This window comes from Muscardinus avellanarius (genome assembly GCF_963383645.1).
Source record: "Muscardinus avellanarius genome assembly, chromosome: 10".
NCBI classification, from domain to species: Eukaryota; Metazoa; Chordata; class Mammalia; order Rodentia; family Gliridae; genus Muscardinus; species Muscardinus avellanarius.
In genome coordinates this window covers 110,031,948-110,058,919 of record NC_137796.1, presented here as the reverse complement: position 1 = coordinate 110,058,919, position 26,972 = coordinate 110,031,948, and the positions used below count along the sequence as shown (strand labels likewise).

Here is a 26,972-nt window from a genome sequence, read left to right as displayed (position 1 = left end):
CGGAGGGGCAGCGGGGTGGGGTCAGCACGGCTTTGGCCTCAGCCCCAGGCACCTGCCCCAGTGAGCGTGAGAAGCCAGATCCAGGGGCACACTGTCATCTCTGACCACAGAAGGGCTAGGGGACTTGAAGGACCATCCCGTCCCCAATAAGACGCAAAGGCCTTGATCATTATTAACTCCGATGATCAGAGAAGGGAGCTGAGGGATAGGGGAGGTTGTTTGTCTGAGGCAGCACTGACCATGGGCAGGCCAGACCAGGACCTGGGCACATACATGCCACACCCCGAGTGGGTCCCTTCCCTTCTGCAGATGAGGAGGCTGAGATTGGGGGCTCACAAGCCTAGGCAGTAATATCCACCAGGCCCTAGACATGTGTGGTCCATTCTAGGTGCTGAAACCCGTGTTCTGGTGGTTCGTTCTCTACTTAACATCTACCAAATAGCACCTGGCGGTCACTCGCCGGACCCCTAGTACCATTTCCCATCTTTACAGAATACCTAGACTAATTCCAGGGAATCCAAGGACCCCGATTTCCCATCTCAGCCCGATGCACAACGTACAGAAGTCCACATGCTTGCACAGTCCCCTCTGGACTTGGGGGCCCAAAGAGCACCCCCACTCTAGGCTAGATAGCTTTGTTCAGGTCCACCAGACAAGGGTACGCCCAAGAGACACCGAATCTAAAAAACAAAGTACAAACTTTATTTTGTTTCTTTACAAAGGCACAGTGGCCTCTTGTTTTTCCCCCAACACTTTTTTAACAAAATATAATAGCTTCTCCTTGGACACAAAGACCTCAAAATTGTAAAAAAAAAAAAAAAAAAACAGAAACCAAAAACAAAACCTAAACCAAAATAAAACCAACAACAAACAAAACAAAGAGAGAGAGAGAGACAAAGACATTTTGGGCTTGGAGATTGGAAGTCTGACGAAGAGAAGTGGGGCCGAAGGTGGAGAACAGGAGTGCTGGTGCTGAACTGGGGAGGAGGGAGGGAGGACAGCAGCAGACCCCGACCGAGAAGCAGCAGAGCCCCGCCCAGAGAGCCCCGGCCCAGCCTGACCCCACCCGCCTAAGTGCTTAAAGGAGAAAAGAGAAAACCAAACCAGAGGGAGCGGTTCCCACGCACAGGTGCAGGGCTGGCTCGAGGGAGGGAGGGAGGGAACACCTTGGGATTTTGTTTGATTTTCCCTGTTCTTAAAAAACATGTTTAAATGAAAAGAAAAAAAGAAAAAAAAGCTTTTTGGCGGAGAGAGGCCAGGCACCTCAGTGTCAGCCTCCCCCAGCCCCCGGGCGAGGCCCAGCCCTGGGGTCCCGGGGCTCCCACAGCTCTGCGCCACCCCAGCCCCGGGACCTGGGCTTGGGTGGCTTCGTTCAAAGGTCGATTTACAGTATTGAAAAAGAGGTCATAAAAGCGACCCAAATGACATTGTAATTTTGTAAAAATTTCTCACTCATTCACCCACGTTTCTCCCCGGCCCCCTCCAGCCCCACAAGGGAGTGGAGGGCTGGGGGTGGTCAGGGAAGCTCCCCGTCCCCCAGCGGCTCCTCTCGGCTCTGGTCCATGGCGTCGCTGTCCGAGGCCTCGGAGTCGGAGGCAGTGTCTGAGGTGGGGCCCTCGGGGCAGCTGCGCAGGGGCTTCACGATGACGGCCCGCCGCTGCTCCTCCTCCAGCTCCTGCTTGTCCTGAGCACCCTCGATGTGCTGGATCGCCTGCACAGGAACGGGGACAGCCCGCTAAGGAGGCTGGCTGGGCGGGGGCCTTGGCCGGCCACTGTCTCCCCAGAAACACACACCCCAAGAGCCCAGCGGGGGCCAAGAGGCTTTCGAAAGCCCCTCTGTGAGGCTGAGGAGCCCGCTGGGAAGAGCACGTCCAGTACTGCCAGAAATGTCAAGTACCCTCATGTATTCACATATTTTACAGTCTGCCTTATTGGCTTATTAGAAGCCTTTGATATTAATTGCATTATCCAGTCGGCTGGATTTGTATGCAACTACAGTTCTGGAAGGCTAGGCCTTTTTTGCTGTTGGTTTAGCTCTTTTTTTTTTATTTTATTTTAATGTCACCCATCCAGCTACTGCCACCTCTACCCCCATCCCAGGTTCTGGGAAATGGAAGTGAAAGAAAGTTCTGGATCAAGCCAAAAACGGATGCCGGAACTCTATAACCAAGGGGCTCTGGGCCCAAAGAAGCCCCCCAACAGACCCCACCCAGAGGAAAACACCGTTCATCTTCCAGGCCACCCTGCCCAACTCCTGGCCCTTCTGTCTCCTCCTCTGTCCCTGGCCTTCTTTCTCCTGAGCCGATGCCCAGAGCGCCCCTCCAAAAGCTGTACCTCCTCTGAGCCCAGGTACCTGCACGATGGTGTCCAGATTTTGCCGGGACGTGGAGACAGAGTTGATGACCGAGGGGGGGCCCATGGTGACAACGTTGATGTGGTGGGAGTTGGGGGGGGCCGGTGCTGGCACGATCACCGTGGGATGGTGGGTGGGGGCTGGCGGGGGCAGGAGCTGCCGGACAGAGGTATTAGAGTCCAATGAAAAACGTCTCCTAGATAGCTGGGTTTGGGGGCGCACGCTTGGAATCCCAGCATGTGGGAGGCTGAGACAGGAGGATCGCGGTTCACGGACAGCCTGAGCTACTTAGTGAGGCCCTCTGCAACTCAGTGAGACCCTATTTCAAAATAAAGAATAAAAAATAGGGCTGGGGCCGGGCGTGGTGGCGCACGCTTGTAATCCCCATGCTTGGGAGGCAGAGACAGGAGGATTGCTCGGGTTTGAAGCCAGCCGTGCTGGTGTAAGAGACCCTGTTTCAAAAATATAAAATAGGTCTGGGAGTGTAGCCCAGAGGTAAAGGGCTTCCAGTAACCCCAGTACCACCAAAAAAAAAAAAAAAAAAAATAGGGCTGGGGATGTAGCTCGGAGATAGAATGCCCCTGGATTTCACCCCCAGTACCACATAAAAAAATAATAATAATAATTAAAAATAAAATGTCCCCTGAAGAAGCTCCTTTATTGTACTTGGGAGGCTGAGACAGGAGGATTACAAGTTCAAAGCCAGCCTCAACTACTTACTGAGGCCTTCTGCAACATAGTAAGACTCTGTTTCCAAATAAAGAATTAAAAATAGGGCCGAGGGTGTAGCTAGGAGATAGAATAGCCTGGGTTCAATCCCCACTATGACCAAAAAATATATTTTTTTAATTTATTAATGTTTGGAGCTGATGTAATTGAGTCATGAGAGTTATAATCCCAGCAGGAGAGCCGGCTGCAGTGACACACGCTTGTAATCCTAGTACTTGGGAGGCTGAGACAGGAGGACCACAGATTCGAAGCCAGCCTCAGCTACTCAGTGAGGTCCTCCGCAACTTAGTGAGACCCTGTTCCCAAATAAAAAATAAAAGAGAGCTAGCGGAACCCTTGCCCTTCTTGGGCTTCTCCGTCATGAGTGAGCGGCTCTGTGGTCACATGTTTCAGCCATGACACACTTCCCTGCCACAACCCGCAGCAATAGAGCCACCGTCTGTAGACCAGAACCTCCAAAATTCTCTTTTCTTTTTTTTTTTTTTTTTGTGCTCTACCAATGAACTATACCCCTGTCCCTTTTATTTTATTTTAATTTTATTTACTTATTTATATATTTTTGTGGTACTAAGGGTGGAAACCCAGGGCCTTTTTCTACCTCCGGGCTACCCCCGACCTATTTTATACTTTATTTGGAAACAGGGTCTCACTAAGTTGCTGAGAGCCTCACTAAGTAGCTGAGGCTGGCTTCGAACCTACGCAATCCTCCTGTCTCAGCCTCCCAAGCGCTGGGATTACAAGCGGACATCACCACACCGGGCCCTTTTTATTTTTTATGTTGAAACAGGGTCTTGCTAAGATGCCCAGGCTGGCCTCAAACTTGCAGTCCTCTTGCCTCAGCCTCCCAAGTAGCTGCTGCCAGCCACTGTGCCCAGCTGGAATCTCCAAAAATCTGAGCCCAAACAACCTTTCTCTTTAAAAGTGGATTTATCTCAGGCAACACAGGAGGCCAGGGCTGGGCCTTAGCTCACTGACAGAGCACTTGCCTAGCATGTGCGTAGCCTCGGGTTCAATCCCCAGCACTGAACAAAACAGAAAGAAAAGAGACAGCAGCGTAGGGGGGGCTGCTGGCCCAGCCGACCCCGTGGCCTCCTTACTTCCGTGCCAAGCCCTTCACTCGTACGGTGCTGCCCAAGGGTGTGGATCTGGGCCTAGGGTGCAGGGCAGCGGCAGAGTTTGCCTGGCACGTGCAAGGCCCAGCACCACAAAAAAAAAAAAAGAAAAAAGAAAGAAAAAAAGGTGTCAATTCTGGATCCAAATCCCATCACTGGTATCCTGGGCATGTTATTTGACCTTTCTATATCTTGATTTCCTCATCAATAAGTAAGTAAGTAATAAGCCGGGCGTGGTGGCACAGGCTTGTAATCCCAGCATTCGGGAGGCTGAGACCAGAGGATCATGGTTTGTGGCCAGCCTCAGCTACTTAGTGAGGCCCTCTGCAACTCTGTTTCAAAATAAAGAATAAAAAATAGGGCTGGGGTGTAGTTCAGAGGTTGAATGTCCCTGGGTTCCACACCTTGCACTGAAAAATAAATAATAAATAAATAATAAAAATAGGGCTGGCGTGTAGCTCAAAGGGGTGTACCACAAAAAAATAAGTAAATAATATCAGCCCTGGCTTCAAAGGGCTGCTTCGAGGATTCAACACACTAATTGACATCTACAGGATAACAAGATGCCAGGAAGAGCCCAGGAAACGCCTGGGCTGTTCCGACGTAGGCCCCAGTCCCCCCACAGTCACAGCACCGCTGTGCAGCCCCAGGGACCCTCCCAGCACCTCGGCTCACCTGGGTCCGCAGGTGCTGCTGTTCCCGCTCTAGCTTCTCCTGGTGCAGCAGCCGCACCTGCTCCTGCTGCTGCTGCAGCTGCACCTGCTGCGCGATCACCTTGAGCTTTTCCGGGTACATGTGGGCCTCGAGAGAGCGCACCTGCGGCGAGACGGCAGGCACTCAGCGGATTGCCCCCCCCCCCCCCGTACCTGCTCAGCCAGCCCAAAGCCAACCAAGCGCCCCGGACCTAAGAGGCCACACTGAGCGCCCAGGGGGCCGAGCCCACAGGCCTCCCTCCTGCCTCCACCTGGAGCACCCTTCCCCTCTTTGCCTTGTTAACCGCTTGCCATGTAGAAGCCATGGGGGGCTCCTGGGGAAGCAGCTCACCCCCTCCTGATGCCACAGCGTCTCAACGGCCTTTACCTCAGGTCCCTTTTTACTGGTTTTGTTTATTTTTGTGCTGGGGCGTGGACTCAGGTCCTCACCTGCTAAGCACATGTGCTACTGAGCTACACCCCGAGCCTTGGTTGCAATTTTACACCTACACCTGCAAGAGCCTTTGATAAGCCGGGCGTGGTGGCGCACACTTGTAATCCCAGCATGTGGGAGGCCGAGACAGGAGGACTGCGGTTTGCAGACAGCCTCAGCTACTTAGTGAGGTCCTCTGCAACTCAGTAAGACCTTGTTTCAAAATAAAGAATAAAAATGGTGGTGCATGCTTGTAATCCCCGCACTTCGGAGCCTGAGACAGGAAGATCGCAAAGGTTCGAAGCCAGCCTCAGCTACTTAGTGAGGCTCTCAGAACTTAGTGAGACCCTATTTCCAAATAAAGTATAAAATAGGTCTTGGAGTATAGCCCAGAGGTAGAAAAGCCCCTAGGTTCCACCCCCAGTACCACAAAAATAAAATAGAGAATAAAAAAGAGGGCTGGGGTGTAGAATGGCCCTGGGTTCCATCCCCAGTACTGCAAAAATAAATAAATTTAAAAAAATAAAATAAGAGCCAGGCGTGGTGGTGCACGCTTGTAATCCCCACACTTGGGAGGCTGAGACAGGAGGATCACACAGGTTCGAAGCCAGCCTCAGCTACTTAGTGAGGCGCTCAGTAACTTAGTGAGACCCTGTTTCTAGGTCTGGGAGTATAGTCTGGAGGTAGAAAGCCTCTGGGTCCCAACAAAAAAAAATTAAAATTAAAATAAAATAAAATAGAGCTGGGGGTGTAGCTCGGAGGTAGAATGCCCCTGGGTTTCATCCCCGGTACCACAAAAAAATAAAAAATAAAATAAAAAGAGCCTTTGACTGACCTCTGTCACCCCCACACAAACTACCCACTGGTACACGAGACCAGTAATCCACGCTCCGCGTCGCAGTGCCGTGCCCGGCCAGCAGGGGGCGCCGTCTCACCTGCTCCTCCAGCATCATGCGCACCGAGCGCTCCTTGTCCAGCTGCTGGCGCAGCTCAATCATCTCCCGCCGCAGGTCCTCCGCCTTCTCGTCCTCCCAGATGTCCGGGGAGCCGATGCCTTCGTCCTTGTCCTCTGCCCGCCGCCGCTTGGGGGAAGAGCCGCTCAGTTCCTGGGGACCCCAGGGGGCCAGTGAGTGTGCTGATAACCCCATACCACCTCCACCACAGGGGCAGGGGTGTGCATCACCGACCCCCAAAGCTGCCCAACACAGCTGGACCCGCTCTAGGGAGCCATTCTGCAGTCCAGCCAACCTGCCAATGCCAGAAAGGGAAGCAGAAGGGACCTGCTTTCCAGAACACTGGTCTGGCTACTTCCACAGCCTGCTCTATGGCATGTGACAGATGGGGAAACTGAGGCCCAGGCAGAAAGAGAAGTGCATGAAGTAGGCCAGTCAGGGGGCAAACAGGACCCGCAGAGACACCAGCATCCCAAGTGCGCCCATGCCAGAGAGCGGGAGCCAGGGAGAGGGCGGGGCCAAGGCGATACCTGGATAAAACGCTTGAGCTGTGTGTTCTGCTGCAGGAGCCTGGTCTTCTCCTGCTCCAGGGAGAAGATGTACTCCGCAGTCTGCTGGAGAATGGCTGCCTGAGGGCAGGAGGGACGGAAGGTCAGGCTGCCGCCACTTACCAAAGACGCTCCCCTCCTTCTGCCTGCCGAGCCCCACCTGCTCCGGGAAGCCCCCCGGGCCTGGCCCACCTTGCTGAGCTTTTCTCCATCTGTGTGGGGGATGAGGGTCTTGAGGGACTGGAAGCCCGCGTTGATGCTCTGCATGCGTCTCCGTTCGTTGCTGTTGGCAATCTCCCGCCGAATCCGCCGCTCCTGGTCCCGCTGGGTCTCAGGGGTGAGTGGAATGTTGGCAAGGCTGTCAGGGAGACCGGGGGCAGGCTTAGCCAGTGCCCTCGGAATCCACCCCCAGCGGGGGCCCTGGGTGTAACCTGCATCCCCCCACGGCAGACGGTGCCGTGTGGCTCTGATCCCGGCACCCCAACAGATCCCCCAAGGCTGACGGAGGGCACTCCCTGGGCTCCCAGGCAGACTGAACCAGCCGGCTGTGGCCACGGGCAGCCTGCTCAGAACCCAGCCCCTCCCTCCCTGGCTTCCTTCCTGGACAGGGGTCTTTTCTCTGGGACGGAGCTCCCCAGTGGTCCGGATATCAAACACCAGGAAAGTCAGGGAGGTGGAGCACACCTGAAATCCAGCTACTCCAGAGGCAGGAGGACTACAGGTTCAAGGCTACCCTGGGCAACTTGGTTTCAAAATAAAATTCAGAAGGAGATGGAGATACGTCACAGGAGTAGAGCACCTGCCTAGTACACAGGAGGTCCTGGCCTCAACCCCCAGCACAGAAGAGGAAGAGGACAAAGGGGAAGAAGAGGAGGAGGAAGAAGAAAAGACTGAGGAGTGTCTGCAATGCAGACGGGGTGCAGGCCCCGCATCTGGCTAGGTATGGCTGACGGCCACATGCCCGCGAGGCTAGTCCCTATGATCCGGATGCAGGCAGACCCCGGTAGGTCAGTCCCGGGGCGCTTCTAGCTCCTTGCCAGGCCTGAGGAGACCTCCCTCCTCCCTTCCCACCACCACAGCCACAATTCCTAGGCCCCCAGCCCAGCCACGGGGCTGGTACCACGTATTCCAGAGGGAATACCAGGCCAGCAGCCTAGGACAGTTCTCCTCCAGGAGGCCGACCCAGTCCGCGCCAGGAGAGCGGGGCTCCTGGCATACTATGGGCGACGTTACCGCGTGTTGTGGGAACAGTGACCAGTGGGGTGAGAGAGAAGGCAGCCCAGCAGCGGAGCGAGGCCGCGGGGGGCAATTGGCGGGAAGCAAGATGGCAGGGACGCCTGTGGCCTGCCGCCCCGCTCCCGAGGGTGGGCCTGTGTGTGGCCTGGAGGAGGCAGGCCCCCCTTCCCAGCCTCCTCCGCTACTCCCCCCCCTTCCTGGTCTGATGGCTTCCAGATGCCGGGCTCCCAGCAGAGGCCGCAGGCCCCACCCAAAGCCACAGCCCCAGCCTCTTCCTGAGGGGCCCTCCTGGGGTGACCTGTTCCAGGCCTGAGCCAAGGCCCCTCATGCCCTGTGGCCTGGGGAATGGGAGAGGGCTCCAGGCAGTGCCCAGCCCATTGATGGGGAGCCCAGGGTCAAGGAAGCACCTGGTCTAACTCCCTTGGCCTCTGCCCCCATCCCCCGAGGAGAGGACCGCCACAGCGGCCCAGGAGGGGAACACATCGGCAACAGCTGGAAACAGCCAAGGCCTGCTGCCCCACCCGGCTCCCGTGGGACCCGGGATGCGCCCCTGCCCCTTCAGAGGCCCCGGCTCCCCTCCTGGAAGAGGGGGGCCAGCTGGGGCTGAGCTCCCCAGCAGCCGCCACTGTGGTCTGGAGGCAAAGCGGCCTCCTCCCTGCCTCCCCTGCCCAGGCCTGAAAGCGCACCCCTCCATCCAGAGGCCAAGGCCCGCCTCTGTCAGGGCCTCCCAGGGAGTGTGCCCCTCACAGGACCTGGGACCGTGAGCCGGAAGCGGTCATGGTCCGTGAGGCTCCCCTCTCCTCAGGGTGGCGAGAGACAGGGTTCTAGGGTTAGACGGCTGGATGGCCAGCTTCCCACTCGAGGCCGGGCCTGCCTTCTCCCAATTGCCCCTGCGGCAGGAGCAACAGGGAGTTGGGAAGGAGCAAAAGACAGGGCCCTGTGAGCCGAGCACGGTGGTGCACGCTTGTAACCCCAGCATTTGGGGGGCTGAGACAGGAGGATCCGGGCTCGCGGCCGTCCTCAGCTATTACTTGGTGAGGCCATCTGCAATTCAGTGAGACCCTGTTTCAAAATGAATAATAAAAAAAAGAATGAAACAAAGAGAAAAGAAAAAGAACCAGATACTTGGGAACCTCGTGCTTAGTCTAGACTTAGAGACTTTCCTCCAAGCTACTGTTTTTCTCGAGTTTGCCACCAAGACCCTCAATCACAACTCATCGAAACTACCCACAGCAACAGAGGCAGCTGACAGAGGTCTCTGACAGACTGCACGCCACCCCGGGGTCTAACCAGGGATGTCACAGGTTCAGTGCTGAGCGGCCCGGGCTTCTGTCTGCTGACCAACCAACTCCTGCTGATGAAGGATAGTTCATTGTGATTTCCAGGTGACACTGTACCAGATAACGTAGATTTTTCTGCAAATGCCTGGAAGATCCTTATAGTTCTTATACAAAAAACCCAGAACTTGCCAGGTGTAGTGGCGCACACTTGTAATCCCAGCACTGAGAGCCAGGCAGCTGGGCTGGCCGTGGGTGCTTAACCTCAGCAACAAGGCAGGGCTGCCACCCCCACCACGGTATCTCCAAAAATCTCCTGGGAAGAATGCCATCACCCCAAGAAGATTCTCAGGGGCTGGAGGGCATTCTTCAAATCTAGATCCCTGGCCAGGACTCGTTCCTGCTGCCCAGCCCCGGTCCACGCCTTCCCCATCGCCTGCCCCACTCCACGGAGAACTCCTTCACACTGCTGAACCCACACATCCCAGTCACCTGGCCACACAGTCACAGGTGGGGCGGGTCACACTCGGGACAACCTCCCCCACCGGGGTGCCCATCCTTTCCTCTCCACAGCAGGGCCCGCCGCCTCTACCCAGCCCTCTATCCAACCTCCAGCGGCCAGCCCCACCTTCCACTCAGTCCCCGAACACAGTCCCAGAACACAGCATGCCCAGGCTGGGGTGTGTGTGTGTGTGTGTGTGTGTGTGTGTGTGGTACTGGGGATGGAACAAAGGGGCCTTCTACCTCCAGGTCACACTCCCAAACCTATTTTATATTTTTATTTGGAAACAGGGTCTCTAGCCAGGCGTGGTGGCGCACGCTTGTAATCCCAGCATTCGGGAGGCTGAGACCGGAGGATCACGGTTCACAGACAGCCTCAACTACTTAGTGAGGCCCTTTGCAACTTAGTGAGACCCTGTTTCAAAACAAAGAATAAAAAATAGGGCAGGGGGTATAGCTCAGAGCCCCTGAGTTCCAGACTCTCAAAAAAAGAAAAAAAGAGCCGGGCGTGGTGGCGCACGCTTGTAATCCCAGCACTCGGGAGGCTGAGACAGGAGGATCGTGGTTCGCGGACAGCCTCAGCTACTTAGTGAGGCCCTTTGCAACTCAGTGAGACCCGGTTTCAAAATAAAGAATAAAAAATAGGGCTGGGGTGTAACTCAGAGGTCAAATGCCCCTGGGTTCCATCCCCAGACCCGCAAAAAAAAAAAAAAAAAAAGAAAAAAAGAAAGAAACAGGGTCTCACTAAGGTGCTGAGAGCCTAAGTAGCTGAGGCTGGCTTCGAACCTGTGATCCTCCCCCCGTTTCAGCCTCCCAATTACTGGGATTACAAGTGTGTGCCACCACGCCTGGCCAAGCCCAGACTGTTCTAATCAGAAAATATCCTGCTGCTCTCCTGCAGGTCACTGTCCAACAGCGCCCCCAGCCCACTAGAGGGAACCCTGCACTGCGTTCAAGTGCTCACTTCAGCTCCACCACTTGGTAGCCGTGGAACGCCAAGCCTGGCCACTGGGTTCCTCACAGCCTCAGTTTCCCCCACCTGAAAAATATGGATGGTGGACGCTTGTAATCTCAGTCCTTGGGAGGCTGAGACAGGAGGATCGCAGGTTTGCGGCCAGCCTCAGCTACTTAGTGAGGTCCTTGCAATTTAGTGAGACCTTGTTTCAAAATAAAGAATAAAAAATAGGGCTGGAGATATAGCTCGTAGGTAGAATGCATCTGGGTTCAATCCCCAGTGACGCCAAAAAAATAAAAATAAAAAATGGTGAGCGACAAATGTGGTGGTGCAGTGGTAATCTAGCTACTCGGGAGACTGAGGCAGGAAGATCACGTCTGTAGCCAGCCTGGGAAAATTGGCAAGACCCTGGCTCAAGAGAAAAGAAAAAGAAAACAGGTTTGGGATATGGCTCAGTGGTAAGCACCCCTGGGTTCCATCCCCAGTACTGGTAGAATGAACAGACCCAATAGGATAACGGGACGCCCTGTTTCCCTGGGCTCTGCATCCCAGTTGTCTAGGACAAGCTATGGGCGTCTCAGCGGCCGACAGGACGCCAAAGAGCTGCTGAGGAAGGTCTGGTCCCCCTCTGCTGTACCCTGGGTCCTGGCTTCCAGCGCTTCATAAATACAGGACCAGGGACCCAATAAACACACCAAAACCCTTTATTTTCTCTAACTCCTTACAGTTTTCAGGTTTTGTTTTGGTAACACTGGTGATTAAATCCAGCGGCACGCTAGCACTGAGCTATACCCCCAACCCTTTTAATTTTTTTGTTCTGAAACAAGGTTTCACTGGGTTGCTGAGAGCCGCACCATGGTGCTGAGTCCGGTCTTGAACACGTACGCCTCCTGTCTCAGCCTACCGTGTACTAAGAATAAAGGTGTGCCACCATGTCTGACTCTCATTTTCCTTTTTTTTTTGAAACAGGGCCTGGCTGAACTGCAGAGGCTAGCTAGCCTTGAACTCCTGCCTCAGCCTCCCTAGTTGCTAGGATTACATGCATGCATCAGCAGGCGAGCTTAAAGGGAGCTTTGTTTTTTTTTTTTTTTTTTTTTGGTGGTACTGGGGATGGAACCCAGGGGCATTCTACCTTTGAGCTACACCCCCAGCTCTATTTTTTTATTCTTTATTTTGAAACAGGGTCTCACTGAGTTGCAAAGGGCCTCGCTAAGTAGCAGCTGAGGCTTTCCACTAACCCCCATCCTCCTGTCTCAGCCTCCCAAATGCCAGGATTACAAACATGCACCGCCATGCCCAGCTTCAATGGAGCTTTATCCATTTCTCAAAGTCTGAACATCACTGTAACGGCTTCCAGGCAATTCCCATGCCACGTCCTCAGAGGAGCTCCGTTTCACCAAGACTGTCTACGGCCATGCCACCTGAATGTACCGGATCTCTTCTGATCTCAAAAGCTGCGCTGGGTGGGCCTGGTTAGCACTTAGATGGGAGACCAAGGCGGAGAATGGTTAGACAACAGGCCAAAACCTCAGGCAGGGCTGTGCCCTGGACCCCGCTGGCTGGCCTCATAGACAGAGGCAGCAAGGTGCCAGCAAAGTCAGCCAGTCTGAGACAACGGAGAAGTGGGACGCGAGCCGGCCCACCACCAGGTCCACCCAACCTACTCCATCCTGGACAGGGCCACCTCGCCTTGTGGTCCCAGCTGAAAATGAGCCAGCCCGGGGAGCTGAGACCATGCCCAGGGCACAGCTTCTGACTGCCTTGAAGCGGGGCACTTCAGGCCCTTGGCCTGCCAGGGCCCAGTGCCCCGGAGGGTCTGCCGGCCTCCCCCAAAGGGGAGCCTGATTCAGGGACTGAGAGGTCTCGCCAAGGCCCAGGCATGGCAGCCAGAGGGCCCGGTCGCCCAAGCCTACACAGGGTCCTCTGGGAAGCATGGCGTTCAACCCCACCCCCGGGGCCGCGGGAGTGCAGGCTCTGCGACCAGGGTCCCAGCCCTAGCTGGTCCCTTCCCCGGCCCGTGCGTCCTCAGCTTTACACGGGAATCAGAAGACTACCTAACTCACGGGCCCGGCAAGGTGAGTCTCCAGAACATATAAGGAGCTTTTGTTTTACTCCTGACCGCTGCCCTCCGGGTGGGCCCTGCCAGCTGCCAGACCCACCCCTAGGTATTGACTTTGAACTTGAGGGCAAAGGTGGGGGCCTGGGGCGGGTAGGTACCTGGGCAACCACCTTCCTCCCAGCCCCGGGTGTCCACCAGCCTGGGCCACACCAACCGCGTGGGCTCCTCCTCCCTCAATCCCCGCCCAGCCTGCCAGGGGCGGCGGAGCACGTGGCGCCAGCCCTAGGGAGCCATTTCACTCGTAGAGCGGCGCGGCGGGAAGCGCGGGTCCCCAACTTGGGCGCGCGGGACGAACTCCCCATGCCGCGCGCACCCGCGCCGGGCCGGGGTCCACAGGCAGACGCCCAGGCCTGGCAGTCGGGGTCGCGGGCATGCCCGTCTTAAAATGCCCGGGGTGACTCGCTGCCGGTGGCCCGCAAACCCATCACCCGGGCCGAACGCGGCAGCCCGGGGCCACGCCGGCGAGGCGGCTCCGGGGCAGGGCGGCGGACCCTCCAAGGGTCCCGCTCGGCCTTCGGACCCGCCGCTCTCGGCTCAGGACTGGGGAGGGAAAGTGTGCGAGGAGACCCACGCGCAGCGGGGCGAGGGGCGGCGCCGGCCCGCTCCCCGCAGCGCCTCCGCGCCCGCCGGGCCGCGCTTTGTGCGGGGCGAGCGCGGCCCCCCGGCGCCTACAAGTCCCACAATGCCCACCGCGGGGCGCGGGGACTACAGCCCCCGCGAGGCCGCGCGCGGAGGCCCGCCTACTCCAAGAGGGCTGCACAGTCACGTCCAGGCCTCGCTAGTAAACAGCGCGGGCGCGGGCGGCCAGCCGGCGGCGCCCCCGGCCCCGGGCCCCCCCCCGGCCCGCCCGCCCGCCGGGACCCCGGCCCGCCGAGGGGCGCCGCGCGAGCGCCGGGGGAGGGGGAGCGGCCCGCGGGGGGAGGAGGACGCGCGGGAGCGGAGCCGCCAGCTCCCAGCATGGCCGGGGCTGCCGCAGGACCACGTGGGTCTGTTTGCAATTTGCAAAGCTCGCGGCTCGCCCGCCCGCCGCGGGCCGGAGTGGCCGGGGCCGCCCGGGGGCCCCGCGTCCCGGGGAGGGGGCCCCGGGGCTGCACCCCCCCGCCGCCGAGCGAGCGCGCGCGCCGGGCTGCGATGGCCGGGCGGGCAGCAGAGTACACACCTACAGAGTCCGCCTATCACTTCCTTCTCTGTTTTCCTGAAATGCTGCAAGGAGGGCACCTTCTGCGCGGGCACCACGAAATACTCCATAGCGCGGGCCTCCCGGGGCGAGCCGTCGCGTCGCCGCCCAGGAGCCGGAGTCCGGGCGCAGGCCGGCGTGCGCGGCGGCGGCGGGCGGGGCTGCCCGCGGCGTGTGTCTGTGTGTGTTTGCAGCTGATCAGATGTCTGCTTCAAGGCGGGAAACAGCTGGTGAAAACTCAGCACTCCCCGGCCTCCTTCCGCGGAGTAAGGAATTGCATGTAAACAAAGGACTATTTGCAGCGCCCCCCGGGCGGCGCGAGGCCGGGGCGCGCGGGGCGCGGGCGCGGGCGGCCGGCGCGGGGTCTGCGGGCGGGCGGGCGGCGCGGGGGCCGCGGGCGGCGGGCCGGCGGGGGGCTCGGCGGGAACGGGGCGAGCTGCGGCCCGGCTACATGCGCCACTATGGGTGATGAGGTCCATCAGCTGACAGGTTGGCAGGCGCTGGGGGAAAAAAAAAAAAAAAGAAGCCCGAGCGCGGCGGCCCAGCCTCGGCCGGGGTCCGCGGGCTGCGGGTGCGGGTGCGGGGTGCGGGTGCGGGCTTTCCACCGCCGCGCCTCCGAGCCCGCGCGGGCCCCCGGAAACTTGCGTCACCGCCCCCGCCGCCCACCCCGACGCGCAGGCCGGCCCCCCCCGGCCACGCGGGAGCCCGGGAATCCCGGAGTCGGGAGGGATGGCGGCACGCCGGGCTCGGGGATGCTGGGGCTGCCCTGGGCGCGGGGGGCGGCACGTGGGGGGCCGGGGGAGGGAAGGTGCAGGCGGGCCAGAACCGCAGCGCCCCCACCACGCGCGCGCACACACACACACACACGCGCTGCTGCGTGGCCGCAGGGCTGCAGGCTGCCGCTGGGTCCCCTCTGGCCCCCGCCTCCCGCCCCGCGGGCCGAGGCTGCAGCCTCTCATTCATGGCGAAGCCCGAGTGGAGCTTGCCCCTCCGCCAGGGCGCGCCCCCGGGGCGGCGAGGGCGCGGCGGAGACCGGGACCCCCGGCGGCCGCCCCCCCCCCGCACCTTCCGGGCCCTGCGAGGTCCGCCCGGCTCAGGAAGCCCGCCTGCCCGGGAATGTCCTCCCCTCCCCGCCGCGTTCCCGATCCCACCCGCCTCCCAGGTTCCGCCCAGATCGCGCCTCCCGGTTGAAACGGCCCCACTGATGATAACAATCGTTGCGGTTATCTTTAGGAAACGTTACTGTTACCACATCTTAGCAGCACCGTGCAGATGCCAGGCAGTTTTGTACATATTCCACAATCCTCAGGGCGACCTTTAGGCAGTTTCTCTAAGGACAGATGGATCCCAGATGGCTCAACATCTATGTGATGTAGCGCCCTTCCCCTCACCGCCACCCGGGGTGCCGACCCTGCTGGGTGCCCCTAGGGACGCTGGGCTCTAACTGCCCTTGGAGCAGGCCACTCTGACACTGCCTCTTTACCATGCCATTTTGCAGGTGAGAAGACCCAGGCCCCCTGAGGTGCCCCCAAAGCCTTCCTACTCTCACCCCACCAGCCCCGCCCTCCTCTCCATGACTAGGGCCTTATTTTGTGCTTAGATATACAGGGTGTGTTCCATTCTGTGTGGCCTCAAAATTATTTGGGTTCAATACCCAGTAACAAACAAACAAACAAAAAGTCTCTAGGCATCTACCCTGGTTCAGATTTGTCTCCCATAGAACAGAGACTGAGACCGGGCGTGGTGGCGCAGGTGTAAGCCCAGCATTTGGGAGGCTGAGACAGGAAGATCTCCGCCGGAGGAGCAGCCTCAGCTACTGAGCGAGCCCCTTGCTACTCAGTGTGACCCTGTTTCAAAATAAAGAATAAAAATAGGGCTGGGGTACAACTCAGAGGTAGAGTGCCCCTGGGTTCCATCTCCAGTACCCCCCCAAAAAAATAAAAAAATAGGGTAATATAGCAAGACCCTGTGGGGTGTGTGTGTGTGTGTGTGTGTGTGTGCACGCACAGGCATGTGTGTATGTGTGTGTGTGTGTGTGGTACTGGGGGATCCAGGGGCATTTCTACATCTGAGCTACACTCCCCAATTTTCTTTTTTTAATTTTTTTGTGGGGGGGTACTGGAGATGGAACCCAAGGGCGTTCTACCTCAAGGCTCTACTCCCAAACCTATTTTATATTTTATTTGGAAACAGGGACTACGTTGCTGAGAGCGTCTCACTAAGTTGCTGAAGGCCTTGCTAATTTGCCAAGGCCAGCTTTGAACCTGCAACCCTCCTAGTTCAACCTCCCAAGTACTGGGATTACATGCGTGTGCCACCATGCCCAGCTAAGTCTTTCAAAATAAAATTTAGGCTTGTAACCCCAGTACTTGGGAGGCAGAGACAGGAGGATTGCCATTTTGAGGACAGCTTCAGCAAATAGTGAGACTCTCATCAACCTAGCAAGACTTTGTTTCAAAATAAAAATAATATAGGACTGGGGGTACAGCTCGGAGGTAGAGTGCCCCTGAGTTCAATCCCCACTACCAAAAAAAAAAAAAAAAGCCAGACAGAAAAGGTGGCATATTGTTTAATTCTATTTCTATGAACTGTTCAGAACAGGCAAATCCATAGCAGAAGAAAACACCCGGGAGATGGCCGGGGGCTGGGGGATTTGAGGATATGGGGGGACTGCTAACCGACATAGGTTTGTTTTTTGTTTTTGTTTTTTGGGTGTGTGTGTGTGTTACTGGGGATGGAACCCAGGGGCCTTCTACCTCCAGGCTACACTCCCAGACCTATTTTATATTTTTATTTGGAAACAGGGTTTCTTAAGCCATCTCAGCTGGCTTCGAACCTGCGGGATCCTCCTGTCTCCGCCTCCCAAGCGTGGGGATTACAGGCTTTTTTTTTTTAAACAGGGTCTCACTAAGTTGCGAAGGGCCTCGCTAAGTAGCTGAGGCTGTCTGCGAACCACGATCCTCCTGTCTCAGCCTCCCAAATGCTAGGATTACAAGCGTGCGCCACTACGCCCAGTAAGTGTATACTTTAAATGGGTGAATTATGTGGTGTGTGAATTATAGCTAGTAAAACTGTTTTCTTTTTCTTTTTCTTTTTTTTTTTTTTTTTCGGCACTGGGAATTGAACCTATGGGCATTCTACCTCCAAGCCACACCCCAGCCCTATTTTATTCTTTATTTTGAAGCAGGGTCCCCACTAAATTGGGAGGGCCTCACTAAGTAGCTGAGGCTGGCTGTGAACATGCGATCCTCCTGTCTTAGTCTCCCAAATACCGGGATTACAAGCGTGCACCACCACGCCCGGCTCCTTCCTTCCTTCCTTCCTTCCTTCCTTCCTTCCTTCCTTCCTTTTTTGTACTGGGAATTGAACTCAAAGGAATTCTGCCTCCAACCTACACCCCCAGCCCTTTTTAGTTTTTATTTACACACACACACACACACACACACACACGCTGCTGGGAGCTTTTAATTCCAATATTGAGGAGACTGAGACAGGAGGAGCAAAGGTTCAAGGCCAGCTGGGCATGGTGGCACATGCTTGTAATCCCAGTACTTGGGAGGCTGAGAAAGGAGGGTTGGAGGTTTGTGGCCAGTCTCAGCCTCAGCTACTTAGTGAGGCTCTGTTTCAAAATAAAGAATTAAAAATAGGACTGGGGGTATAGCTTGGAGATAGATGCCCCTGGGTTCAATCCCCAGTACTGAAAAATAAAAAAAAAGATGGTTCAAGGCCAGTGTATAGTAGTTAGCAAGACCCTGTTTCAAAATAAAATAAAGCATAACCATGTATGGTGGCACACACCTGTAATCCCAGCACACTGGAATCTGAGACAGGAGGATCACAGGTTTGAGACTAGCCTCAGCAACTTAGGTAGACTCTGTTTCAAAATAAAAAATGGCTGGGTGTGTTGGCCCAAGCTTGTAATCCCAGCATTCCGAAGGCTGAGACAAGACGATCGCGGTTCCCCGGACAGCCTCAGCTCCTTAGTGAGGCCTCTGCAACTTAGTGAGAGCCTGTTTCAATATAAGAATTAAAAAAAAAAAAAAAAATAGGGCAAGGGGTGTAGCTCAGAGGTTGAATGCCCCTGGGTCCCATCCCCAGACCTGAAAAATAAAGAATAAAAATTAGGGCGCGCGGGGGGTGGGGGGAGGGGTAGCTCGGAGGTTGAATGCCTGGGTTCCATCTCCACACCTACAAAAATAAATAAATAATAAAAAGCTAAAAAAATAGTTCTTGGGGTGTAGCTTAGGGGTCGAATGCCCCTGGGTTCCATCCCCAGACACGTAAAAAAATAAAATACAATAGGACCGAAGGTGTAGCTCGGAGGTAGAACGCCCCTGGGTTTCATTCCCAGTACCGGAAAAAAAAAAAGAAAAGAAAAGAAAAGAAAAACACCACAGTCGTATTGACCCGAGCCAGAGGTCTGGGGCCCCAGAAAGGCCCCTGCCCTGCCCCCTCCGTCGAGATGGGGTATCGCTGCTGCCCACGCCGGCCGAGCTCCTGGGCGCTCGGGACCCTCCCCCCCGCCTGCCCGGCAGCTGGGCTGCAGGTGCACCGCCGCCTCTCCAGCCGACTTCCTCTTCCGCACGCAGCTGGAGAAGCCCGCTTGTAAAGGGCTCGGCTGAGCCTGCGACCCTCCCACCCCAGCCCCAGCTCGGGGATCCCAAGCGCCCGGCCCGCAAGTTAGCGCATCCCGAGCTCCACCGGAGGGCTGGACAGGCACCTGGCCAGGAGTCCGCCCAACGGGCCCCAACCCTCCCGGGAGGCTCCCCCGCTCCACGCCGGCGCCTTCTGGCCCTGGTGTGCCTTGGTGCTGGAGGAAGGGCCCTAGGGACGCTCCCAGGAGGCAGAGTGTGGGGCGCGGAGGGGCAGAGAGCCATGTTGAGGTTTGCAACAAAGCCCCATCTCCCCCTGGTCCCTTCCCCTCCCCAGCAAGGCCGGGACCCGGGCCACTAGGGGGCGCTCGACACACACTGCTCTGTGGCCAAGCAGCCCGCGAACACGGCTGGGGAAACCGAGGCACTGCTGGGGTGGGGGCTCGCTGGCCCCCTCGCCCACGCCCTGAAGGCGCTGCAGATCCAGGTGGTGCCCTGCGTGACTGCGGGCCGCGAACACCTGGCCTTCGGATGTTCACCTCCTTCACCTGGCTGAACCGGATTCACTTGGTCACAAGCCCTTGAACAGGCCTTCTGGAGGTGGCTGGACTCTCTATCTTTCTTTCTTTCTTTCTTTCTTTCTTTCTTTCTTTCTTTCTTTCTTTCTTTCTTTCTTTTTTCTTTGTACTGTGGATTTGAACCCAGAGGCATTCTACTTCCCAGCCACAGCCCTAGCCCTTTTTCTTATTTTTATTTTATTTTTATGATGCTGGGGGTTGAATCCAGAGGCATTCTACCTCTGAGCTATACCCCTAGCCGGATTTTTTATTCTTTATTAAGAAACAAGGTAGTCGGGCGTGGTGGTGCACACCTGTAATCCCAGCATTCGGGAGGCTGAGACCGCTGGATTGCGGTTCGCGGACAGCCTCAGCTACTTAGTGAGGCCCTTTGCAACTCAGTGAGACCTGGTATCAAAATAAAGAATAAAAAATTGGGCAGGGGGTGTAGCTCAGAGGTCGAATGCCCCTGGGTTCCATTCCCAGACCTGCAAAAGAAAAAAAAAAAAAAAAAAGGAAAGAAACCAGGTCTTACTAAATTGTGGAGGGCCTAAGTAGTAGCTGAAGCTGTCCAGGAAACTGGGATCCTCTTGTCTCAGCCTGCCATGTATGGGGATTATGGGTATGCACCAACACACAGGTCTTGGGAGTTCACCCTTTATTTTATTCATATATTTATTTACTTACTTATACGTATGTATACATTCTACAGTACCGGGGATTGAGCCCAGGGACATTCTACCTCCTAGCTACACCCCCAGCCCTATTTGTTTTGGGTTTTTTTGTGGGTCTGGGGGTGGAACCCAGGGGCATTCAACCTCCAAGCTACACCCCCTGCCCTATTTTTTTATTCTTTTATTTTGAAACCGGGTCTCACTAAGTAGCTGAGGCTGTCTGCGAACTGCAATCCTCAGGTCTCAGCCTCCCGAATGCTGGGATTACAAGCGTGCGCCACCATGCCCAGTTTAGCCCTATTTGTTTTTATTCTTTATTTTGAAGCAGGGTCTCACTAAGTTGCAGAGACCTGCAATCCTCCTGTCTCAGTCTCCCAAATACTGAGATTATATGTGTGTGCCACCACGTCCAGCTCACATTCCTTTTTTTTTTTTTTTTTTTTTTTTTTGTAGCACTAGGGATGGAACCCAGGGGCATTCTACCACCAAGCTACATTCCCAGCCCTATTTTTTTTTTAATCATTTATTTTGAAACAGGGTCTCACTGAGTTGCAGAGGGTCTTACTAAGTAGCTGAGTCAAGCACGTGCCACCATGCCTAGCTCCAGCCCTATTTTTGATTCTTTATTTTGAAACAGGGCCTCACTAAGTAGCTGAGGCTGGCCACAAACCATGATCCTCCTGTCTTAGCCTCCTGAATGCTGGGATTACAAGCATGCACCACCATGCCCGGCTAATTTCTTTTATTTATTTATTTATTTATTTATTTATTTATTTATTTTTGCAGTACTGGGCATTCTACCTCTGAGCCACACCCCAGCCCTATTTTTTCTTTTCTTTTCTTTTTGTTGTTTTGTTTTTATAGATGGGGTCTCACTACATTGCTGAGGCTGGCTATGAACCTGCCATCCTCCTGTTTCAGACTCCAAGCACTGGCGTTAGATCTATGCCACCATGCTTGGCCTGTACATTCCCTTTTATAAACACTCAACCAGTAGCCTTGTGGCTGGACTATTTCTGTTTCAGACAGAAATGGCCATCTAACCGCTTCCTCAATTGATCCTCTGTAAGGCAGGCAGGACAGTGATAATATGACCTTAAGACCCTCAAAATGAAGATTGGCCCCTAACTGAGGTGCCTGGTATCCAGCCGGGTCCCTCTTTACCGGGGGTGAAGGAGGAAGAGGACAGAGCTCCAGGCCGCTGGTTAATATAAAACAACCAGCCAAGTGGCCAAGGGGCTGTGGCTGGAGAGGACCAAGGGTCAGAGGAGGCCCAGGAGAAACCCAGAAGCCAGGAGGGAGGCTCAGGGTTTAGGAGAAAAGCAGGGAGAAGAGGGGTGTGGGCGAGAACTGGCAAGTGCCGTCTCCAGTCCCCTGGAGCAAATGGCTATCTTCCCATGGAATGGACAGAGGTGGGAGATCGCTAAGTCCTTAAAAGAGAAGAAAAAGAAAAAGCCAGAGCCAGGCGTGGGGAATCCCACCACTTGGGAGGCTAAGGCAGGAGGCTCACAGGTTTGAGGCCAGTCTCAGCAATTCAGTGAGATTCTCAGCAATTCAGTGAGACTCTTAGCAACATAGCAAGTTCAATCCCCATTAAAAAATAAAAATAAAAAAAATAAAAAGCTGGGCGCACACTTGGCTTGTAATCTGCACACTTCGAAGCCAGCCTCAGCTACTTAGTGAGGCGCTCAGCAACTTAGTGAGACCCTGTTTCCAAATAAAGTATAAAATAGGTCTGGGAATATAGCTTGGAGGTAGAAAAGCCTCTGGGTTCCACTCTCAGTAACACACACACACACACACACACACACAAGAATGACTCTGATTTTAATCTCTAGTACCGAAAAGAAAAAAGAAAGTGGAGGGTGGGGAGAAAGGAAGGAAAGAAGGAAGAGAGCAAGAAAAGGCAAGGCTGCGGCTGGCCACACAAAAGGAAGGGAAAGAAAGGGGGGAACTGGCCAGGCCAGAGTGGCTGGGAAGACAGCAGACCTGCGTGGGCTCCAGGTGGGGCCTGGCTGGGGTGCGCGGGCAGCAGTGCTCAAACGCCGCGGTGCTGGACCCTCCCCTGACGGTGCACCTGTTCCCTCTTCAACCCCAGACCTTGTTCTCAGGCCCAAGGGGCTGACTGCAGCGGCACAGCTCATCAGGGCGAGCCCGTCCTTTGGGGCTCCTTCCAGACACCTGTGAGCTGCCCCAGAATGGCTGCTGCGCCAGGCATGGGCACGAGTGAGCTCACCTGGTCCTGGTGGCCAGCCCCAGGCGCTGTGCCAGGGGACGGTCCGCTGCCGCGGTAAGGGAGAAGCCTGGCCCTGCAGGAAGCGACAAGGTCAGCTACCAGGTGATAGTCTACGCTGTGTGGTCCAGCCCTCAGTGCCCAGACGGTCAGGAGAAGGCTTTGGTTTCAGCTTTCCCAGCAGACAGGCAGGAAGGAAGAGAGGTCAGCACTGTGAGTGGGGCTGGGGGCTTTCGAAGGCTCCGTCCTCCCTCTCAGCAGGCCTTCAGCCTGGCTGCCTGTTCCCGCAGTTTGTTGCCAGCACCTGGGGGGTTAACAGCTGCCTGCAGGGGGGGGGCCTCCTCCCTCCCTCGGTAGCAGCAGCAGCTCCTGGCTGCCAGTAACTCAGAAGCAGGACGCCAGGGGCTGGGCTGGGAAAGGCTGAGCGGAGAGAGGGTTTCCCTGGCAGGGGCCGCGCAGGCTGCCTGGTGCTCCTTCCCTTGGCCCAGGTCCCTGCGGCCTTGGGCTGGGAGCCGTGGCACCCGGTCAGGTGGTGCGTGGTCGTGGCCACCGGGCAGTGGATGGGAGCTCCCGATCTGGAACAGGGGTAGTGGGCTGTGCAGCCTTCAGAACTGGAGGACGGGGTGTCCCTCCGGGCTTCAACCTCAGGCCTAGCCTTGACTTTCTCTGCCTCACAGAGAACTGAGTCACAGCCTCCTGCTGCTCAGGGGCAGGAGCGAGCAAGGCTCCCGGCCTGGGCACCGACCTGCCTTTGGCAGAGACCACAGACACGAAACAGGGGCCAGCAGGCGATGTAGGTGCTGGGCACAGCCGAGAGCGCCCGTCTCTGTCCTATTAATCAATCATTACCAGGTGGGCACAGGTCTGTGTGCACAGACAAAGGACGTGAGGGCCGAAACAGAGCCCTGGCACCGGAGGAAGCGTCGATGACATGGACGACAAAGGAAAGGGCCAGGAACGCTTGGGACTGCCCCCCCAAAGGGTGCGAGTGAGAAGACCCTTCCGAGGCAGCCAGCTGCACAAGAAGCCCAGCCCGAGGCCTGGGCCGGTGCTCCCTTAACCCCCTGAGCCGCGGCCCTGGGGCCACACACCACTGCTGAACAGGTGACCAGGCTCGCCCGGACAGATCATGTAGTTTTGAGGTTTACGCTCTGTTTGAAGAGTTAGCAACATTCTCACGGGGAATGTGCCTCGACGCAGATGAGAAGAACACAAGCAATGCCCCCCTTGATATCACTCCACCGGGGGCCAGGCAGGCCTCACCCCCAGAGCCTCAGTTTCCCTGTCTGCAGAAGGGAGATAAAACATTGCCTACACTGCTGCGTGAAGAGTGAGGTGTTTGCTGGGCAAGGTGGCGCACGTTTGTAATCCCAGCATTCTGGAGGCGGAGACCCGGAGGATCGCAGTTCGCGGACAGCCTCAGCTACTTGGCAAGACCCTTCGCAACTCAGTGAGACCCTGTTTCAAAAATTTAAAAAAAGCCGGGCGTGGTGGCGCACGCTTGTAATCCCCGCGCTTGGGAGGCAGAAACAGGAGGATCGCGCAGGTTCGAAGCCAGCCGCGCGCACTGGTTTAGGAGACCCTGTTTCCAAAATGAAAATGTAAAAAATAGGGAAAATGTAAAAAATAGGTCTGGGAGTGTAGCCCGGAGGTAGAAGGGCTTCCAGGAACCCCAGTACCACCAAAAAAAAAAAAAAAAATTTAAAAAAAGACGAAAACACTAGCCGGGCATGGTGGCGCATGCTTGTAATCCCCGCGCTTGGGAGGCTGAGACAGGAGGATCACACAGGTTCGAAGCCAGCCTCAGCTACTGAGTGAGGCTCTCAGCAACTTAGTGAGACCCTGTTTCCAAATAAAGTATAAAATAGGTCTGGGAGTATAGCCTGGAGGTAGAAAGCCCCTGGGTTCCACCCCCAGGACCACACACACACACACACACAAAATTAAGTGAAGTGTTTGAAAATAGCCTCAATATCCATGGCCATCAATAGATAACAAATGAGATACAGTTTTTTTTGTTTTTTTGTAGTACTAGGGATGGAACCCAGGGGCATTCTACCTCTGAGCCACACTCCTAGCCCCTATTTTTTATTCTTTATTTTGAAACAGCGTCTCACTGAGTTGCAAAGGACCTCACTAAGTAGTAGCTGAGGCTGTAAGCAAACCGCGATCCTGTGGTACTGGGGATTGAACCCAGTGGCATTCTATCTCTGAGCTATACCCCCAACCCTGTTCTATTCATTTATTTATTTATTTATTTATTTATTTATTTATTTATTTAGTGGTACTTGGGGTTGAACCCAGGGACATTCTACCTTTGAGCTACACCCCAACCCTATTTTTTATTTTTAAAATTAATTAATTTATTTATTTTTGCGGTACTGGGGATGGAACCCAGGGGCATTCTATCTCTGAGCTATACCCCCAGCCCTGTTCTATTCATTCATTTATTTATTTATTTATTTATTTATTTATTTAGTGGTACTTGGGGTTGAACCCAGGGACATTCTACCTTTGAGCTACACCCCAACCCTATTTTTTATTTTTAAAATTAATTAATTTATTTATTTTTGCGGTACTGGGGATGGAACCCAGGGGCATTCTATCTCTGAGCTATACCCCCAGCCCTGTTCTATTCATTCATTTATTTATTTATTTATTTATTTAGTGGTACTTGGGGTTGAACCCAGGGACATTCTACCTTTGAGCTACACCCCAACCCTATTTTTTATTTTTAAAATTAATTAATTTATTTATTTTTGCGGTACTGGGGATGGAACCCAGGGGCATTCTACCTCAGAGCTATACCTCCAAGCCTATTTTTTATTCCTTATTTTGGTACAGGGTCTCACTGAGTTGCAGAGGGCCTCACTAAGTAGCTAAGGCTGTCCTCGAACCCCGATCTTCCCATCTCAGCCTCCCAAATGTTGGGATTAAAGCGTGCGTTACCACGCCCAGCTCCTATTTTTTTTTTTTAAACAGAGTCTCACTAGGTTAATGAGAGTCTCATTAACTAAAAAGGTCTGGGTATGCCAGGCGTGGTGGCACATGCTTGTCATCCCAGCATTTGGGAGGCTGAGACCGGAGGATCTTGGTTCGCAGACAGCCTCAGCCACTTAGTGAGGCCCTCTGCAACTCAGAGACCTGGTTTCAAAATAAAGAATAAAACATAGGGCTGGAGGTGTAGCTCGGAGGTAGAATACCCCTGAGTTCCATCTCCAGTACCGCAAAAAATTAAATTAAATTAAAAAAAAAAAAAAGGTCTGGGGATGTGATCAGCAACACAGCCCCTAGGTTCAAGCCCCAGTGCTGCAAAAAAAAAAAAAAAAGAAAGAAAGAAAGAAAAGAAAACGATCCCCAAGCCCAAAGAGGGCCGCCCAGCAGGACCAGGCAAACGCACTCTGTGTTCTTAGGACACGGAAGAGTGACCAGATGGCTGTGCAGCCAAACGAGCCACTGACCATGTGTGGACTGAGGCAACGTTCCCGTTAAGCTCCCAACAGATGTGCTGAGCCCACGGCCAGCCACGGAGCGAAGGGCGAGCACAGGTTCAAGGGGCCGGCTCAGGGCTTCTCTGAGCCGTTGGAGCTGCGCCTGGGAGGCCCCGGGTGGGCTGAGAGACAGCCCGGCACCCACACAGCTGGGCTGCGGGCGGAGGTCACTAGGCCAGGACGGGGACCTTCAGTGCCAACTGGCCAGGCCCGCTCCTGCTGTGGCCAGGAGCATGGGGCCGCAGCTGCTCTGGGCCCAGGACTCCAGGGCCCCTCCCCCAGCCCCAGGTGGGCTGAGGGTGCCGGAGGGGCCTCCCGAGGCAGGCCCGAGCCTGCAGGCCCTGCAGCTGAGGCGCACACTGTGCTGGGACTGTGTTCTTTATTTCTGCCCCTTTCCTGTCCCCCTGCCTGCCTCCAGCAGCGCTCCAGTGTTGCCCCCCAAAGGTCTGGGGGTGTCAAACAAGGCAGCACTCCCTGGAGATCAGAAGGGGCTGCCGCCGCCCATGCACAGGGCCACCTTGCAGACCCAGGAACCTAGAGGGATGCAAGGGCAAGGGGCTGGGTGTCGGCTGTCACCGTCCGGGCCTCCTCGGGAGGGCGGCCGCGGGCTTTGTCTCACTCGAGGTACACCTGGGTACGTAAAGCCCATCAAGCCGGCTCCCTCCTGTACGAGCCCCAGGGGCCAGGCCCCTGGAGGCGACTAGTAGTTAGGTGCTGTCCTCCCACTTGCTCCTTTAGACTCTAGGGCTCTCTGCCCTGTGCTGGGTGGACTCCGGGCCCATACTCATCCAATCAGCTGCATGGAAACCCTTAACAGGGAGCTGGGACCCAACTCCAGCCAAAGAGAAGCAAGCCCAGGAACTTGCTGGAACCCACGGGAGAGGCCGGCTGGGCATGCACAGGCCTGTGGTGCCAGGGTCCCCCCTTGGGAAGCGCTGGCCCCAGAGTAAAGCAAACGAAGAGGAAGCAGGCTAGGAGATGCCAGCCGGGGTCCCAAGGACGCTGCAGCCCAGCCAGCCCTTGGCTCTAGAAATCACAGACACTGTCACCTAACTGGGCTTTGAACCCAGGTCTGATTGCTGAGTTCCTGCCCCAGGCCATCCCACGAGCTGGCTGGAGCCTCAACTCTCAGAGGACCCTCTCAGTCTCCTCCTAAAGCAATTCCACCCCTCCGTTTGACCTTCAAAGTTGGCATCTGCTTGCAGAAATCTGTCTCTCTCCTCCTGGAATTCAGCCTCCAGATGTCAGATCCAAGGCAGTGGGGGCACATGGCTCCCCCCAGAGTGAATCAGCCACATTCCAAAGGTGTAAACACAGACGCCACGCCCGCAGCAGCCCCA

The 26,972-nt window shown here is 55.7% G+C and overlaps 1 protein-coding gene across 5 annotated transcripts; it reads right to left on the bottom strand.

Moving 5' to 3' along the window:
* Positions 1-1,407: 1,407 nt before the first annotated feature.
* TFAP4 (transcription factor AP-4) lies at positions 1,408-14,156 on the bottom strand (the record flags this gene model as incomplete). Of its 5 annotated transcripts, none has more annotated exons than XM_080703444.1 (7): positions 1,408-1,711; positions 2,354-2,509; positions 4,870-5,010; positions 6,255-6,425; positions 6,803-6,901; positions 7,013-7,178; positions 14,068-14,156. In XM_080703444.1, the coding sequence occupies 7 exons, from the start codon at positions 14,154-14,156 to the stop codon at positions 1,517-1,519; spliced, it is 1,017 nt and encodes a 338-aa protein (XP_080559570.1). In that variant the 3' UTR covers positions 1,408-1,516. The 5 variants fall into 5 exon arrangements, with proteins under 5 accessions (XP_080559570.1, XP_080559571.1, XP_080559572.1 ...); XM_080703445.1 differs by having other exon boundaries at positions 4,870-4,956; XM_080703446.1 differs by having other exon boundaries at positions 4,870-4,953.
* Positions 14,157-26,972: the final 12,816 nt, after the last annotated feature.